Source organism: Aotus nancymaae, unplaced genomic scaffold (genome assembly GCF_030222135.1).
Source record: "Aotus nancymaae isolate 86718 unplaced genomic scaffold, 86718_ANA_hifiasm-v0.15.2.pri h1tg000006l, whole genome shotgun sequence".
Taxonomy (NCBI): Eukaryota; Metazoa; Chordata; class Mammalia; order Primates; family Aotidae; genus Aotus; species Aotus nancymaae.
The window spans coordinates 91,722,097-91,740,038 of NW_026988417.1; the positions used below are offsets into that span (position 1 = coordinate 91,722,097).

General features: G+C 36.9%; 1 protein-coding gene across 1 annotated transcript in view; it reads left to right on the top strand.

Moving 5' to 3' along the window:
- METAP1 (methionyl aminopeptidase 1) overlaps positions 1-17,942 on the top strand; it is a 53,098-nt gene that overhangs the window by 21,177 nt on the left and 13,979 nt on the right. Inside the window, exons 3-8 of the mRNA XM_012474818.2 lie at positions 743-855; positions 2,444-2,504; positions 7,342-7,433; positions 8,574-8,657; positions 11,121-11,259; positions 13,016-13,147. Of these exons, the coding sequence (XP_012330241.1) occupies positions 743-855; positions 2,444-2,504; positions 7,342-7,433; positions 8,574-8,657; positions 11,121-11,259; positions 13,016-13,147 (621 nt within the window). The remainder of the gene's footprint in view (positions 1-742; positions 856-2,443; positions 2,505-7,341; positions 7,434-8,573; positions 8,658-11,120; positions 11,260-13,015; positions 13,148-17,942) is intronic.

Below are 17,942 nucleotides of genomic sequence, written 5' to 3' on the forward strand. Positions count from 1 at the left end.
GTGCAGTAGTGTGATCTTGGCTCACTGCAACCTCTGCCTCTCTGTTTCAAGCAATTCCCCTGCGCCAGCCTCCCGAGTAGCTGGAATTACAGGTGTGCGCCACCATGCCTGGCTAATTTTTTTATTTTTGTATTTTTAGTAGAGATGGGGTTTCACCATGTTGGTCAGATTGGTCTCGAACTCCTGACCTCAGGCAATCCACGTGCCTCAGCCTCCCAAAGTGCTGGAATTACAGGCGTGAGCCACTGTGCCTGGCTGAGAAAGAATTATTTTTGATTTTAAATTTGCTTTGGGATTGCTTAGCATCTGTTCTTTTAGTAAGAACATAATTCATTTGTAACATCTGATCTCACTCAGTTGGGTATGTTTTATGAGGGCTTATGTTGCATATTTTAAAATGGGCTTTCTGTAAATTGGTGTGGCAAGAATGCATTTAGAAAAGCTATCTATGCTGTTTCTGTTCGATGTTGTGTAAAAACTTAGATGTTTATGTGGACTTTTTTGTCTTCCAAACCCTTAGCTCTTCGAAAAGGTGTTAATGAGGGTTTTGAATATATCAGTAAAGCAGTAGCTTCGGTGATTTCGGTTTGGGCAGAGGTTTGATGGATTTTTGTGCCTGGGCTTGTTGGCTTGGTTTTAAACAGGTTATATTCAAAGTATGCTGCTGTTCACTAGCTTGACCACTGAAACATTCCTTTCCCTCCTTCTCCTCCTGCCTCACATCTATTCCTCTGTCTCCCAGAAGATGAAAAGGCAAAGCGAGAAGTGTCTTCGTGGACTGTAGAAGGGGATATTAATACTGACCCATGGGCAGGTTATCGATATACTGGTAAACTCAGACCACATTATCCACTGGTGAGTAAATAAGGTAATAAGAACTTAACATTCCAATTTTCTGTTTTCCAAAAATGCTACTTGTAATTTATTTTCCAATAGTGAATCATATAATCAGGATTGAGTTTACGAAGGAACTTGCATTTTAGCTCTTGAGCTCTTACGGTGCACCATTTGGAAGCTGGTAGTTTGGCAGTCATTGAAGAAGTGGAAAAAAAATTTAGATGAAAGAACTAAAACCCCATCTCTACTAAAAATACAAAAAAAAAATTAGCCAGGAGCGGTGGTGCGCACCTGTAATCCCAGCTAGAGATGGGGTTTCTCCATGTTGGTCAGACTGGTCTCAAACTCCTGACCTCAGGTGATCCATTTGCCTCAGCCTCCCAAAGTTCTGGAATTACACGCATGAGCCACTGTGCCTGGCCCACACTTCTTTCTTTCTTTTTTTTTTTTTAATTTTTATTTTTTTCACACACTTCTTTTTAAATTAAAAAAGTTTTAGTTCTTTCATCTAATTTTTTTTCCACTTCTTCCATGATTGCCAAACTACCAGCTCCCAAATGATGCACCATAAGAGCTCAAGAGCTAAAATACAAATTTGAGCTCAAGAGCTAAATACAGATTTTGTAAAAATACAAAATTAGCTGGGCATGGTGGCAAATGCCTATAATCCCAGCTACTCAGGAGGCTGAGGCAGGGCAATCACTTGAACCTGGGAGGCAGAGGTTGCAGTGAGCCGAGATCATGCCATTGTACTCCAGCCCAGGCAACAAGAGCGAAACTCTGCCTCTAAATAAATAAATAAAATAAAAAGAAGTGTCGGGTAAGGTAGAATAGATACTTTGTTGCTGGCATGATGGTGGTGTGTACAGTCGTTCCTTGGTATCCATGGATGATTGGTTCTAGGACATCCTCCTCACTCCCCACATAGTTACCAAAATCAACTGATGCTCACATCCCTTAAAGTCAACCTTCCATATCATGGATTGTGCATCAACAGATGCGGAGCCCAGAGACATGGAGGGCTTGACTGTATTACACTTTTCTAAAATTACTTTATTATGATATATTTCTCTCTTTCTGTTCTTGGCAGATACAACTCAGCATTTTAATATAAGAATTAATTCAAGTTGAAATCTGTTTGTCACCCTTAAATATTTAAATTATCTTTACTGATGATTTTCTTTTTATAAAAGGAATACATCTTTAATCTTTAAAAATTGGAAACGTAGGAAAAACATAACAAAATCTCCTTAATTCTGCCTTCCAGAGATAATGACTAGGAACATGTTGGTGTATTTACTTTGAGACATTATTTTATTGTTTATTGTTGTTAGTTTGCCAGTTTGTTTGGAATAACGTGGGTGTCTTATTATTAGTCTCTATCTAATCTTAAATCTTTGACGACCTTGGACACTTTCCCCCTTTCTAAAATACTGAGAAAGGGGTGGCATTAACACTAGAAAAAGTAAAGTATAATCTTCATAAAATAGATATCTGTTATAATATTTAAGGTATCATTTAAAACTTTTAAATGGACTTTTTCTCCCCAGTTTTATTTATTTTTTGTTGGTAAATCAGTTTTACCTAACTTCTTTGATGTTTTTAGATGCCAACAAGGCCAGTGCCAAGTTATATTCAAAGACCAGATTATGCTGATCATCCCTTAGGTAAGCTCTGCTATGTTGATTCTTCATTTTTCAATTTGTGGGCTTGATGACTACTGCAAAGGGAAGGAATGCTTTTCTTGTAGAAATTTTTCAGTGCTATACTTCTAATAAATGTAAACAATGTGTTTTAAACCAGCATTAAAATGTTGAAGAGAATTAAAGATTCTTGCCCCCATTAGAAATCTACCTACTTCTGAAAACACTGTTTATGTAGCTGTTAAAGACTATATTTAAAATAATACTGTATTTTATGTTGTAATAACAATTTCTAGACTTACTAAAAAACAGTTTTAATTTTAATATTTCCTCCTATCTAAATTAAACTATATCTATTTAGGTAAAAGCAGATGGTAGAGGCCTGAGTGAATGCATAACTAAAGACTTTGGACTAACATTAACAGAAGTAGTAATGTTGGTAATAGTGATAGTAATGATGAGAATGATGATGATGGTTGTCTTATAATAACTGGTATTTATTTTTGCTTAACTGTGTGTCAGGCACTGTGCTAAGTTCTTTGCACGTGTTACTCCATTTAACACTTTCAACACTGCTGAGGTAGGTTCTGTTGTCTTCTCCATTTTTATAGATAATGATACTGAGACACCCAGTGAAGATAGGTAATTTGCAACACAGGTCAGTGGAACAATCTCTGACCTTAGGGCCTGTACATATGATTAATTTAGGCTTTGTGAAATTACTGATTTTGCATGTCAAAAAGGGTCAACACTCAGCAATTTTGTGTGGTTTAATCTAGCAAGCTAAACTGTCTTTGCTTTGTTCTCTAAGAAGTGGGGAACTGTATTACATACATTCTTATGAATATCATTTAAAAATTTTAGTTAAACTCTACTATTTCAGAAAAATTGAAGGGAAAGATAATCTGAATGATAGAACACTGTTGAGGATGTATAATTTCATTATTTTTCTGTTTAATATTCTTAAATGTTAGTATTAGCTTGTATTTAAGAAAAAAACATAGATAAGGTAAATTCTAACAATAATTATTGTTATGTAGTGAAACTAAATTCTCTTCCTTAGAGGTAACCACTATTAACCTTTATGTGCAGAACTTTTCAGAACTATTCTATATGTTTAAACACATTAGGACCCCGTCCCTGCCATCTGTACACAAATGCCAAAAACTATCTATACCTTTTCACCTTGCTGTATTTGTTTAATATGGTCTTAGAAATATTTCGTGTAAAGCTACCTCCTTTTTAGTGAATGAAGTATTCTGTTATGTTGATGTGTATCATATTTCTTAAGACAGGCTCCTACTAACGAACATTTAGATCATTTACAGGTTTTTGCTTATTGCAATTTGACTTCAGTAACTACTCATATCTTTGTCCATCATGTGTCAGAGTATTTCTGTAGGTTGATGGTCTAAAATAGGTGGATCAAAGGATATAGATACACATTTTTGATTTTGAGAGATAATACAAATTTCAGATACTTTTTGCCAGTTGTTACTTCCATTAAAAATACATGGGAGTCGGCCGGGCGCGGTGGCTCAAGCCTGTAATCCCAGCACTTTGGGAGGCCGAGGCAGGTGGATCACGAGGTCAAGAGATCAAGACCATCCTGGTCAACATGGTGAAACCCCGTCTCTACTAATACAAAAAATTAGCTGGGCATGGTGGCGCGTGCCTGTAATCCCAGCTACTTGGGAGGCTGAGGCAGGAGAATTGCCTGAACCCAGGAGGCGGAGGTTGCGGTGAGCCGAGATAGCGCCATTGCACTCCAGCCTGGGTAACAAGAGCGAAACTCCGTCTCAAAAAAAAAAAAAAAAAATACACTGGAGTCTCTTTTCTGCTATATTTTTCCCAGCATAGTATGTTACCAAGTTTTATGATCTTTGCTAATCTGAAAGACGCAAAATGTTATTTTGCTATTATTTTAATCTGCATTTTAAAATTATGAGTAAGGTTGAGCATCTTTTCATATATTAAATTCATTTATATTTTCTTCTCTTTTGAAATGTTATTTATATCCTTAGCCTTTTTCCTCTGTTAGGTTACTAGTTTTTTCCATATTGATTTACAAATGTTTGTATATAAGAGAAAAGAATCTTTTGATGTATGTTTTTAAAACTGTTTTTTCCCAATTGACCATTTATATTTTGTCATTACATTTATTACAGACTGAGTATCCTAACATAGTAAAATTTATCAGTGTTTTACAGTGTGTATGGCTTTATGACCTAAAAAGACCCTTTTGGTTCAGAAGTTATAAAAATATATTCCTGTGTTTTCTTCCAGCATTTTTATGGTTTCTCTCTTTTTTATGTATGATAAAAATCATTTCCGTATCTGAAACTTACTTAGTATTAGGAGTTAAATAGGGATGCAACTTAATTTTATTTTCTCAGAAGAATACCTGGTTATTACATCACCAGTTATTTAAAAAATCAGGCTTTCCTTACTGATTTGAAATGTAACCTATATTATTGTATTACGTTCTCACATGTCTTTGGGTCTATTTCTGTATTCTGTTCTCTTTCATTAATCCATTTGTCCAATCATGTACCATTGCCAAATTCTTAATTATAATAGCTATATAATGTTTAATATTTGGTAGGCCTTGTTGCCCCTACCTTTCCTCTTTTTCAGAATTTTCCTGGCTATTCTTGCATGTTTGTTTTTCATGTGAAATTTAGCATCAGCTTGTCTGGTTCCCAAAATTATCCTGTTGACATTTTTTATTGAGATAGTATTAAATTTATAGATTAATTTTGGAAGAATTGACATCTTTACAATATAGAGTCTTCCTGTCCAGGAACAGGGTATGTTTTTAAAATTTTATTTGACTACTTTTATGTCTTTCAGTGGCTTTTTAAGATTTTCTTCATGTAGGGCTTTCATTGTTAAATTTATTCCCGGGTCCTTAATTTTTTTAGTTCTTTTTGTACATAATATCTTCTGTATTTTTTAGTTCATTATTTGTATGTGGGAAAGTTACTGATTTAGATATATTTACCTTGCAATATGCCAACTTGCTGAATTCGTATTTCTGGTCATTTACCAGGTAATTCACCAGGTAATTCTTCTAGAGATATGTAATCATATCTGAAATTGATAAGAATTTTGTTCTTTCCTTTCTAGTTTTACATGTCTTATTTCTTTCTCCTGTTTAATCGCATCTGCTAGTATTGCCAGGACAGCGTTAAGTAATACTGCCGATAGTGGGCATTCTGTGATGTTGGTTCTCAATTGGAGATTTATATTTATCATGTCAATGTGGTAGCTGGCCATATAATCAGAATTACTTTCCTTCTAGATGATTATTTACCTTTTCTTTCTTAATTTATAAATGATGAATTGGATTAATAGATTTGCCAGTATTGAACTATATCCCTGCCTTCTGGTATGAATCTCACTTGCATCCTGATGTATTATGTTTTTTTTCCCCATTAGTACTTGTAAATAAGATTAGTTGATGACATTATTTTTGTTAGATTTTGAGATAATTGCTATCCTGGCTTTATTGCTTTTCATGTATTTAAAACTTTAAGCTAACAAATTTTATTAGTGAAGATTTTTAGGGCAATATTTTAGAAACTTTGTCATTAGAAATGGCTTTTATAACATGATCTTTGTATGCGTATGTGTATATAAATTAACAGATTTCATGGCAGTACTTATTCTTACTCCATATAATATGAGTATAATACTTTGTTATGCTGGTCTAATATTTTCTATCCCATTTATTTACTTCTAAAAAATATTAATTGTGGCCCAATAAAAGGTCACAAACTGCGGTTTAAAAAACACTTACTTTGGTTCCTGTTTCAGAAAATAGTGTAATTCATTAGCTGTTGATGTGTAGTTGCTTCATGAGATGATTATGAAAGTAATTTGTAAATTCTGTCGTACTTTTCAAATGTGTATCATGGACTGAGCTTGATTATCATACTGCCTGGCATATAATAAGTACTGCATAACTATTGGCTGATTTCTAACAGGTCTGAAAATTTGCCCTGTAGAATTTTTCTTCAATTGGTTTAGCAAGTTTCCTTTTTTTAAAAAAAATTAAATTACTTTTAATTAATTAATTTTTTTTTTAATTTGAGACGGGTCTCGCTCTGTCGCCCAGGCTGTAGTGGAGTGGCACCATCTAGGCTCACTGCAACCTCCACCTCCCAGGTTCAAGTGATTCTGCTGTCGCAGCCTCCTAAGTAGTTGAGACTACAGGTGCGTGCTACCACGCCTGGCTAAGTTTTTGTATTTTTCATCGAGACGGGGTTTCACCATATTGATCAGGCTGGTCTCGAACTCCTGACCTTGTGATCCGCCCTCCTTAGCCTCCCAAAGTGCTGGGATTACAGGCGTGAGCCACTGCGCTCGGCCTATTTTTTTTATTTTTTGAGATGGAGTCTTACTCTGTTGCCCAGGCTAGAGTGCAGTGGCATGATCTCAGCTCACTGCAGCCTCTGCCTCCCAGGTTCAAGCGATTCTCTTGCCTCAGCCTCCCGAGTAGCTGGGACTATGCGCACGTGCCACAATCCCTGGGTAATTTTTTGTATTTTTAGTAGAGATGGGGTTTCACCATGTTAGCCCAGGTGATCTCGATCCCCTGACCTCAGGTGATCCACCCATCTCGGCCTCCCATAGTGCTGGGATTATAGGTGTGAGCCACCTCACCCGGCCCGCAAGTTTCCTTTTGATGTTGAAAATGTTTTTTTTTTTTAAATCTTATCTAGACCATCTCAAATTATGAGTTACTGTTGTGTGAAACAGTGAGACTACTATTTTTATGCCAGAGGTATATAATTATGCTAATAAATACTACATCTTTGCATTCATTTTAGTTTTACTTACCGATTTTTTGTTCCAGGAATGTCTGAATCTGAACAGGCTCTCAAAGGTACTTCTCAGATTAAATTACTCTCATCTGAAGATATAGAAGGGATGCGACTCGTATGTAGGGTAAGAGTTATTTTTTCCCCATGGGGTAAGAAATGTTTAAGCAGTACATGACATGGAGTCAGGGATTTGCTGATTTATAAACATAGCAAATGTTATATTGTTAGACTGACTAGCCACACTCTTCATAAAACTATTGTTAGTATGTAATTTTAGTCAACAGTTGTTTTCTTCTTCAAAGCTTATTTCAAAATTAATATGGTGGATAATCTATATTTAGATGACAGTTCTTTACTTTCTGTATTCTTTTTTAAAAGAACCAGGTTTTTAATGATATTTAAAAACATTTTGTCATTTTATTTTCACAAGTCATAACATAGGAGTAAGTTTAAGGCTCAGAGAGTTACACTAAAGGCCTTTTTGTGAAATACCTATGATCAGTGGTAGTAGTGGTTGGTACTTATCAGGTGAAAAAACATATTCTGAAGAAAAATATAATATATTCATACTATTCATTTAGATATTATTCTTAAGGTTTTTATTCAGTGCTTTAAAAGTGATTTGATTGTAATTTTGTTTGATATTCTGGAGAACTTTCTATTCCTATGATTTACTTGCTGTGATTCTTTGAGGAATTAATTCATCTTTTTTTTTTTTTGAGACAGGATCTTGCTGTCACTCAGGCTAGAGTACAGTGGCACAAGTATAAATCATATAGATCATAGCTCACTGTAACCCCAAACTCCTGGGCTCAAGCTACCCTTCCACCTCAGCCTCCTGAGTAGCTGGGATCACAGGCGTGTGCCACTATACCTGATTGCTTTCTTTTTTTTTTGGAGAAACAGAATCTACAAAATCTATTGTATTCAGGATCTGTTCTTTTCTTTTCCTCCACTTATCCCCATTATAGAAATGAGAGAAGACTACCTCCATCAGTTGATGATTGTTTAGATTACCTAGGATGTATATTTTCACATAGAAATCAGCCAAATTTACTGCTCCTTGCTCATTAGCCCAGTTTTTTATAAAATTTATATGTCTGTTTTTATACATTTACATATTATATATTTATATATTTTCTATAAAATTGTAATATTCAAGGGGAGATTCATTTTTACCAATCTTCCACAGTCAAACAGTAGAAAGGGTATAGCTTTCTATTTCTATGTCTTTTTTAATGTATTAAGTGTTCCTTTTTTACAGCTTGCTAGAGAAGTTTTGGATATTGCTGCTGGCATGATTAAACCAGGTGTAACTACTGAAGAACTAGATCACGCTGTACACTTAGTAAGAACTTTACTTTTTTACTTTGAGAAATTTTGTTACGTTACTAGATACTTTGAACTTAAACATTAAGTAGACTTCAGTTCTGAGTGTCTAAAGGAACCTGGATAAGCTCATTTGAAAGCAAATTTTTGCTTTCTTTTAAATATGGAAAACATTCATGATTAGTTTTCCCGTCTTTAAGAATCTATGATATTAAGGTTGGAGGTAAGGCTGAAAAATCTTGTTTCTGAAACAAGATACTTATAATAAGCATTTCAGTTGAGCTTTTTATAAAATGATTGATTTTTATCTGCTTTAAATAAATCCTACTACTACAGAGATCAAATATTCTGAAATAAAAAAAGAATAAAACTTCTGATGCTAGATTAGTTAAATGTTTCCTTTTAAATCTATAGTATCAAGGCAATGAACAGTCCAGATAAATATCTGTAGTAAGTATAGAGATTTTTAAAAAAAAATAAAGATTGTCCATCAAAGAGAGACCTTAAGACTTTAGTAGATGAGTGTACACATTATATGAGTAAATCAAAAAAGATGAGTGATAAGTAATTAATATAACATATGGAAAACAGATCAAATGTGTTCTTGTAAATGAATGCAAATTATAAAGACCTAGTAAATTCGTAAGTATTTTAAAGATGTTTATATCCATTGATTTGTGGAATGATGAAACTGGTTCTCTCTTCTGCTTGGTGATGGTATTGTAAATTGGAACAACCCTTTTGAACTAATACTTGACAATGTATATTGAGCTATGAAAATGTTTATAAATTTTTTATTCAGAATCTTATTAATCCTGACTTTGGGTATTGTTTCATATCTTAGTATAAGATGTATAATATGCAGTAATAGCATTTTGAGTATGTTCTGTGGGTGAGGTGCGCAAGTGCTTCTTTTACATTAACTCATTTAATCTCACCAACAACCTCTTGAGGGTAGGTAATATTGTAATCTCCATTTTATAGGTAAGGAAACTGAGGAATAGAGAGGTCAATTAATTAAATTGTCCATGGTTACACAATTGTAAGTGATGGAATTGGCATTTTCAATCTAGAAAGTCTAATTCCGTATACTCTAAACTATATAATGGTATGAGAAAGTAGAGAAGTATATTCCTAAATGGGGGGAAAGCCACAAGGTAGTTATTGTTTGTAAGATTTTTTTTTTCTAGTTGAGGAAACTTCATATTAATTTAGATTTCCAGTAAGAGTGGAATTGCTAGTAAAATCATGGTATATTCTACATATTCTACAAATGGTATATTCTGCAACCATTAAAAATATTACCCTGAAGACTCTGGAGCGGGATGGACATAGAAATTATGTATGCTGTGATTACCACTGTGTAAAAGCATCCAGTAAAGTAAGACTTCTTATGAAAAAGCAGACCATGTTTTTCTCTAAAAGTTCTTTTGTTGTTCCACTGAATGTGGTTATTAAAATATCTGGAAGTACTTGATCATTTCTTTTTTCTTTTTTTTAAGACGGAGTCTCTGTCACTTAGTCTCGAGTGCAGTGGTCCTATCTCGGCTCACCCCAACTTCCGCCACCCAGATTCAAGTGATCTCTTGCCTCAGCCTCCTGAGTAGCTGGGATTACAGGCCCACACCACCATACCCAGCTAATTTTTGTATTTTTAGTAGAGACGGGAGTTTCACCATGTTGGTCAGGCTGGTCTTGAACTCCTGACCTTGTGATCCTCCCGCCTCTGCCTCCCAAAGTTCTAGGATTACAGATGTGAGCCAATGTGCCTGACCACCATTTCTTAATTATACTAGTAGTTATTTTTGGGGCATAGGGATATAGGTTTGTTTCAATGTAAGAATTATAATTACATCAAAAATGCTTGTTAATATTGACTTTAAATGTTATATTTTTACTTTAACATATTTTTCATAAGGACTAGTTAATTCTAGAGTAATTCTAAAATAAAATCTTCATATGTGGTAATATTTATATATATTTGTAATACAGGTTGAGTATCTCTTATCTGAAATGCTTTGGACGAGAAGTGTTTTGGATTTCGGATTTTTTTTTTTTTTTTTTTTTTGTATTTTGGGATATTTGTATTATACATAACTGATTAAGCATCCCTAATTCCAAAATTTGAAATTCTAAATGCTCCAATGGGCTTTCCTTTGAGTGTCCTGTTGGTGTTCAGAAAGTTTCAGATTTTGGAGGATTTCAGATTTTTGGATCAGGAATACTTGTATGTAATTTTACTTTTCCTTTGTGCAGTTACCACCAGTACACTGATTTGTATATGTGTATCTGACTGGCACAAACCCTGTTGTATATTGTTTAAGATAATATCCACTATTGTTACTAAAATAAAATATTAAGGTCTTTATAGTGGCATGTGTACAACTTTTTTTCACATTTTTCAAATTTTAAAATCTGATTCATTTCATACAGATTTTTTTCTTTTGTATATCCCAAATTATTTTTTATGTGTTTATTATAGGCATGTATTGCAAGAAATTGCTACCCTTCTCCCTTGAATTATTATAATTTCCCAAAGTCTTGTTGTACCTCAGTGAATGAAGTCATTTGCCATGGAATACCAGACAGACGGCCTTTACAAGAAGGTGACATTGTTAATGGTAAGAAAGATATGTTACTTTCATTACTGTGGGCAAAGAAACAACAAAGCTTGGGGAATCTGACGGTGACTTACATTTTCTTGACTTGCTTCCTGAACTTAGACTTTTTCCTATTTAAAATTCAGTATCAGTCTAACTCTTAAATCTACGGAAAGCTTTCTTATGGTTTTGTGCGTGTTGCTTTTAAGATACTTCTGGTGTGATGTGTTTGGTGCAGTGTGTATTTCTTTAATGCTTATCTCATATGTGATTGGTAAATAGGTCAAAGATGTCAGTGAAATGTGGAAGTGATGTGGAGTCTAGTTGTTTTCCACTAGAAGTTAACTAATGGTTTTGAAGAGACCAGGGCAGGCTTTGTTATAGATAAAGGAAAACCATTAGTAATATATGAAGACCTAAAGAGAAAGCTGAAAATCTTGCAGAAGCGCTTACTTAAATGAAAGTAGCTTTAAAGACTCCCTATATTAAGAAGCTACCTTGGGAAGGTACAAGTATAGAGAGTAGAGGAAGTAGCTTAAAAGACATTAGAAGGCTTTCCTAGATGGTATTTGTTTTTGTTTTGTGTTTTATTTTTTTTTGGAGACAGGGTCTCACTGTCACCCAGGCTGGAGTACAGTGACGCCATCATGGCTCACTGCAGCCTCGACTTCCCTTGCTCAGGTGATCCTCCCACCTCAGAAGTAGCTGAGACTACAGGTTTTTGCTACCATGCCCAGCTCATCTTTTGTATTTTTTGTAGAGATGGGGTTTTGCCATGTTGCCCAGGCTGGTCTCAAACTCCTGAACTCAAGCAATCTGCCCACTTTGGTCTCCCAAATTCTTGGGATTCTAGGCATGAGCCACCACATCAGGCCTAGATGGTATTTTAATATTCATGAAATTAGACTCTTTGTTAATAAGATAACTTAAAGGACCTACGTATCAAATGAGGAAGTATGAGCCCAAGTGTTAGAGGCTGCAGATAATTGATTGTGATGCTAGCTGTGAATGATAGCTGAAATTTAACTGTGACACTATTTTTATTAGAATTGCTACTGCTTCAGTTAGGCTGTCTGTTCATGAAGTTCCATAGGTTTTGAGGCCAACCCTATTTTTTATATAAACCCTGTTATTTTTATTATATGCAGAATGTATACGGTTTTTCAGGAATGTATGCGTTGTGCTAGAACCAAAATAACTGTATTGTGATGTTGCAGGTTGATTGAAATATATGGTTTAAAAATACTCAGTGTGCTCCCTAGATAGATTATAATGGTGTAATAGTAATCTGTATTCTTAAACATGGGGACAAAGAGAAGGATGAATACTCACAAATAAGTGAAAAGCAAATGAGTTTTTAAAAAACAGGTGTAGAACAGTGTAAATTTCTATTTTTCTTTAGCAGGAGTAAGGAACTTGTAGAAGATAAATGAAAATGGTATTTGTATTTAGCGTTATAATGTAGCAAAGTCTTCAATTTAATGTTACTCTGGTAATTTATCTTGCATGATTGTATCCCACATACATTTTTCTATAAGAGTATAAAACCCCCCTATCTGTTTCATGTTCCATGGGCCATATTCCTGCTCTGCACAGCGAGTTCAGTTACATAACACTCAGGGAGCTTCTGTTGGGTGACAACTATCCATTGGTGTCTAACTTGAGAATATGGAAGTTATCTTTTTCATTAAATTACTAGATGCTGTCATGTTGGACAAACACTTGAATTTTGAAATGAAAATAAGTATGGTCTTTATATTTGCACATTCTCTTGCAGTGGACATCACTCTTTATCGCAATGGTTATCATGGGGACCTGAATGAGACATTTTTTGTCGGAGATGTGGATGATGGAGCACGGAAACTTGTTCAGACCACATATGAGTGCCTGATGCAAGCCATTGACACAGGTCAGCCTCCGTGTTGGGAACCTGTTGGCAGTCCTGTGTGTTGATAGGCCAGGAATGACTAGGTGCCACAGCTGTGTGCATTCCTTGTACCTTCCAGGTTTGCCCCTGTTCAACTTGAGTTAGTTTTGGGCATTAGCAGTAATGGATGAAAGGGTGATTTGGGAATCCTTTGGTGGTGATAGACCAGATGAATAGTTAGCGTTTTTTGTTTCTTCTGTAATTTATCTTCCTTTTCTTGCCTGATAAATGAGGAGGACTGTGAAGATGGTTTTTTAGTGCAACTTTTACTCTATTTTTAATATTCAACTACATAAATATTATGTTTTCCTTATAAAAAATTAAAACTGAAGATCACGAGTGAAAAATGTGATTCTACTTTACACTTGCCTCCCCGCTTTTAATATTTCTCTGTTTTCTGTAGAGATATCCACTGTAACCATTTAGGTTTTTTCTCTCTCCTATGAATTAATGCACACATGTATGTGTATGTGTTAAATTAGGTTAAATGGAATCATATTTGTAATGTGTAACTGGGCTGTTTTTTCAACTGTCATAGAGATCTTTGCAAGTTAGCATGTTACCTACAGACATAGATTTACCTCATTCTTTTAATGGCTATGTATTATATTCTGTAGTATTAAAATGTCTATAACTATTCTGTTGGATTTTGGTGATTTCCAGATTTCTTGCTATTGTACTAATGGGTTGGGGTGTATTTCTGAAAGATTTTTCTCAGGCTGTCTTTGTACATATAAACAGCTTATCCAGGCTTTTTTGTTTAATCAGTATCTTACAGGGATAAGAGAAGGAAAGGGGCTGGGCGAGGTGGCTCACGCCTGTTATCCCAGCACTTTGGGAGGCCAGAGCCGGTGGATCACCTGCGGTCAGGAGTTTGAGATCAGCCTGGCCCACATGGTGAAACTATCTCTACGAAAAATACAAAAATTAGCTGGGCATGGTGGTGTGCGCCTGTAATCCTAGCTACTTCGGAGGCTGAGGCAGGAGTGTTGCTTGAACCCAGGATGTGGATCACGTCACTGCACTCCAGCTTGGACGACAGAGTGGACTCCATCTCAGGAAAAAAAAAAAAAAAAAAAAAAAAAGGAAGGAAAGCTTTTAACAGCATCTTGTTGGAGTTGTTAACAAACTGTTAATAAATGGGCAAACAGCTTTCTAGTTAATCTTTATCATTTGAACTTTATTATCCAGTGTACTATCTACAACCCTCCCCAATCCCCCCAAATCTTGATGTCATCAACAGAATAGTGAATAGGACAGAGTTCTTAGACAAATACACAGTTATCTCTAATAACATTGATCCAGTTTTTAAAAATTGTTTTTAGTGCATTCTTTCATGTGTATGGGAGATGAAATTTTTACTCAAGTTGGAGGAATGGAAATGAAGGAATATGATATTTTTGTGTATCAATAGGTGAAAATTTTAAAGCTTATTCATTGTTGATTATTTTAATTAATTAATTTACTTTTTTAAGTCGGAGTCTTACTCTGTCAGGCTCTCACCAGGCTGGAGTGCAGTGGTGCAATCTCAGCTCACTGCAACCTCCACCTCCTGGGTTCAAGCAATTCTCCTGCCTCAGCCTCCCAAGTAGCTGGGACTCCAGGCACGCGCCACCACGCCCAACTAAATTTTGTATTTTTAGTAAAGACGGGTTTTCACCATGTTCACCAGGACGGTCTTTTTTTTTTTTTTTTTTTTTTTTTTTTTGAGACAGAATTTTGCTCTGTCACCCAGGCTGGAGTGCAGTGGCATGATCTCAGCTCACTGCAACCTCCACCACCCGGGTTCAAGTGATTCCCCTGCCTCAGCTTCCCGAGTAGCTGGGACTACAGGTGCCCGCCACCACACCTGGCTAATTTTTTGTATTTTAGTAGAGATGGGGTTTCACCATGTTGGCCAGAATTGTCTCGATCTCCTGACCTTGTGATCCGCCCACCTCGACCTCCCAAAGTGCTGGGATTACAGGTGTGAGCCACCGCGCCTGGCTGTGAGATAAGATTTTAATGTTTAGTTTGTATGTGTAAAAGCTTATGTTTGAAATAATTTTTAGCATTTCTGCCAGATAATATAGTCAGTGTTTCTATTATTTTTGTTTCTCTGTGAATCAACTGAAGAAACAAAAAGAAAAAAAAAGAAGAAGGAAAAACCAGATAGTTAGGTTGCTGTTTTATATGATGTATGACTGGAACTTGCCAACAGTCTTCATAACAGTAGCCAGGAAAGAACCTGAATGTTGCTTGCTCTTTGCAAAGTGCTATGAATACCTTTGTATATGTCATTTTTGCCTCTTTCTTTGCCTCTTTTTTTGTACCCCCCAATTCCCCAGGCAGAGGGTTTGAAAAGCTGTTGAAATTAAGATTCTTTTTCTTTTCTTTTCTTTTTCTTTTATTTATTTAATTTTTTGAGATGGAGTTTTGCTACCCAGGCTGGAGTGCAATGGCGCAATCTCAGCTCACCGCAACCTCCGCCTCCTGGGTTCAAGCAATTCTCCTGCCTCAGCCTCCCGAGTAGCTGGGACCACAGGTGTGCACCACCATGCCCAGATAATTTTTTTGTTTTTTTAGTAGAGATGGGGGTTTCACCATGTTGACCAGGATGGTCTCGATCTCTTGACCTCATGATCCACCCGCCTTGGCCTCCCAAAGTGCTGGGATTATAGGCGTGAGCCACCATGCCCAGCCAATTTTATTTTTTTTAAGAGACGGGGTTTCACCATGTTGGACAGGCTGGTTTCGATCTTCTGACCTCAAGTGATCTACCCGTTGGATTACAGGTGTGAGCCACCACGCCCAGCCAGAAATTTGAATTCTTAAGTAGAATTTTTCAGTCTATGCATTTAGTGGCTTTTGGGCCTGATAGTTTTTTGTTGGAGAGGCCTGTTCTGTGCATATAAGATGCTTCACAAGCGTTCCTGGTCTCTACCCACTAAATGCCAGTTATACCACCACCCTGTGTTTAAAAACCAGAAATACTAATATATCTAGATACTACCTTTGGGGCCACAGTTGGCCCAGTTTGAAAAGTAAGGAAGACTTCCCCTGTCACTCCTTCTGTGCAACATGGATTACCATTTTGTTCCCCCTCCTACCTCAGGCTGATAGGAAGGCCTGGATAGGAATGAAAGACAATCATTACGAAAATCAGCGTGATTTTGCTTTTTTGTTTGTTTTGAGATGGAGTCTTGCTCTGTCACCCAGGCTGGAGTGCAGTGGCGCTGTCTTGGCTCACTGAAACCTTCACCTCCCAGGTTCAAGCCATTCTCCTGCCTCAGCCTCCCAAGTATCTGGGAGTACAGCTCCCCCCCACCACACCTGGCAAACTTTTGTATTTTTTAGTAGAGATGGGGTTTCACCACGTTAGCCAGGCTGGTCTCAAATGCCTGACCTCAGGTGATTTGTCCGCCTTGGCCTCCCAAAGTACTGGAATTACGGGCGTGAGCCACCATGCCCGGCCACAGCATGATTTTTCAAAACTAGAAACCTCCTTCCTTCTCCCCCCAAAATCAAGCTGGAAGATGCAGTTAAGGGCAAGTAAAAATGTTAGTTAAAATGATTCCTTGAGCTATTTACCCTGAAATGGATGAGAAAGATACATTGTATCTGAACCTCAGGCTGGGAATCAGATAGGCTGAGTAGGAGACTGTAGAGAGTTAAGGATCCCCAGTCATCCTGAGGTTCCCTAGGAGACTTACAGTGCCCAGCTCCTGGGTTTTAGTGTGAGGAAGAACCTTAATGATGAGAACCACTTCTTTTGTTTTGTGCTTTATTGAAACACCAGTCAAATTCATAGAAATTAAACAGGTCAGGAAGTGTATATAGTGAGAAGTACATTTCCTATACTGTATCTCTAGGCTTGTCTGTAGAGGGAGCTATGGAAAATTTGAGAACTGTTTTTATTGGGAATAAAGAAGCCCAGGGGAAGTAAGTCTTTCAGAAGGTGTCCAAGCTGAAACTCAGGACAACTTGTTACTTTTTGGACATTCCTTTCACTCCTAGTGCATTCTTACCTCTTCTACTCACATTAATGAAACACTTGGCCTTAGGGAAGGATGGGAAGGAAGAGAAGTGTATTTTCTTCTCTATTGTTTGTTCTCTGTTGTTGGAGAAAGCAAAAGGTGCCTACTCCCAATCCCTTAATACTGTTGTGAGTCTGACATTTTTGGCATGAAAGGAAGAACTACAGATGCCCTTGGTTTAAATTTAGAACTTTACCAATTACTGGCTGTTTGGCCTCTCTGTGCCTCATCTATAAGTTGAGGCGTGGACGCATAAAAGTGTTTTGAAAGCTTCTTAGCACAAAGGTAGTACTTGTTTTAGTTTTTCTTTTTTTTTTTTGAGACGGAGTCTTGCTCTGTCGCCAGGCTGGAGTGCAGTGGCGCAATCTCAGCTCACTGCAACCTCCGCCTCCTGGGTTCAAGCGATTCTTCTACCCCAGCCTCCCAAGTAGCTGGGACCACAGGCGAGTGCCACCACGCCCAGCTAATTTTTGTATTTTTTTTAGTAGAGACGGGATTTCACCGTGTTGGCCAGGATGCAGAATGGTCTCCATCTCTTGACCTCGTGATCTGCCACAACTAGACCGGGCGCAGTGGCTCACGCCTGTAATCCCAGCACTTTGGGAGGCTGAGGCGGGCAGATCACGAGGGCCAGGATGCAGAATGGTCTCCATCTCTTGACCTCGTGATCTGCCCGCCTCTCAGCCTCCCAAAGTGCTGGGATTACAGGCGTGAGCCACTGCGCCCGGTCTAGTTGTTTTTTTATATTGACGCAAGGTCTC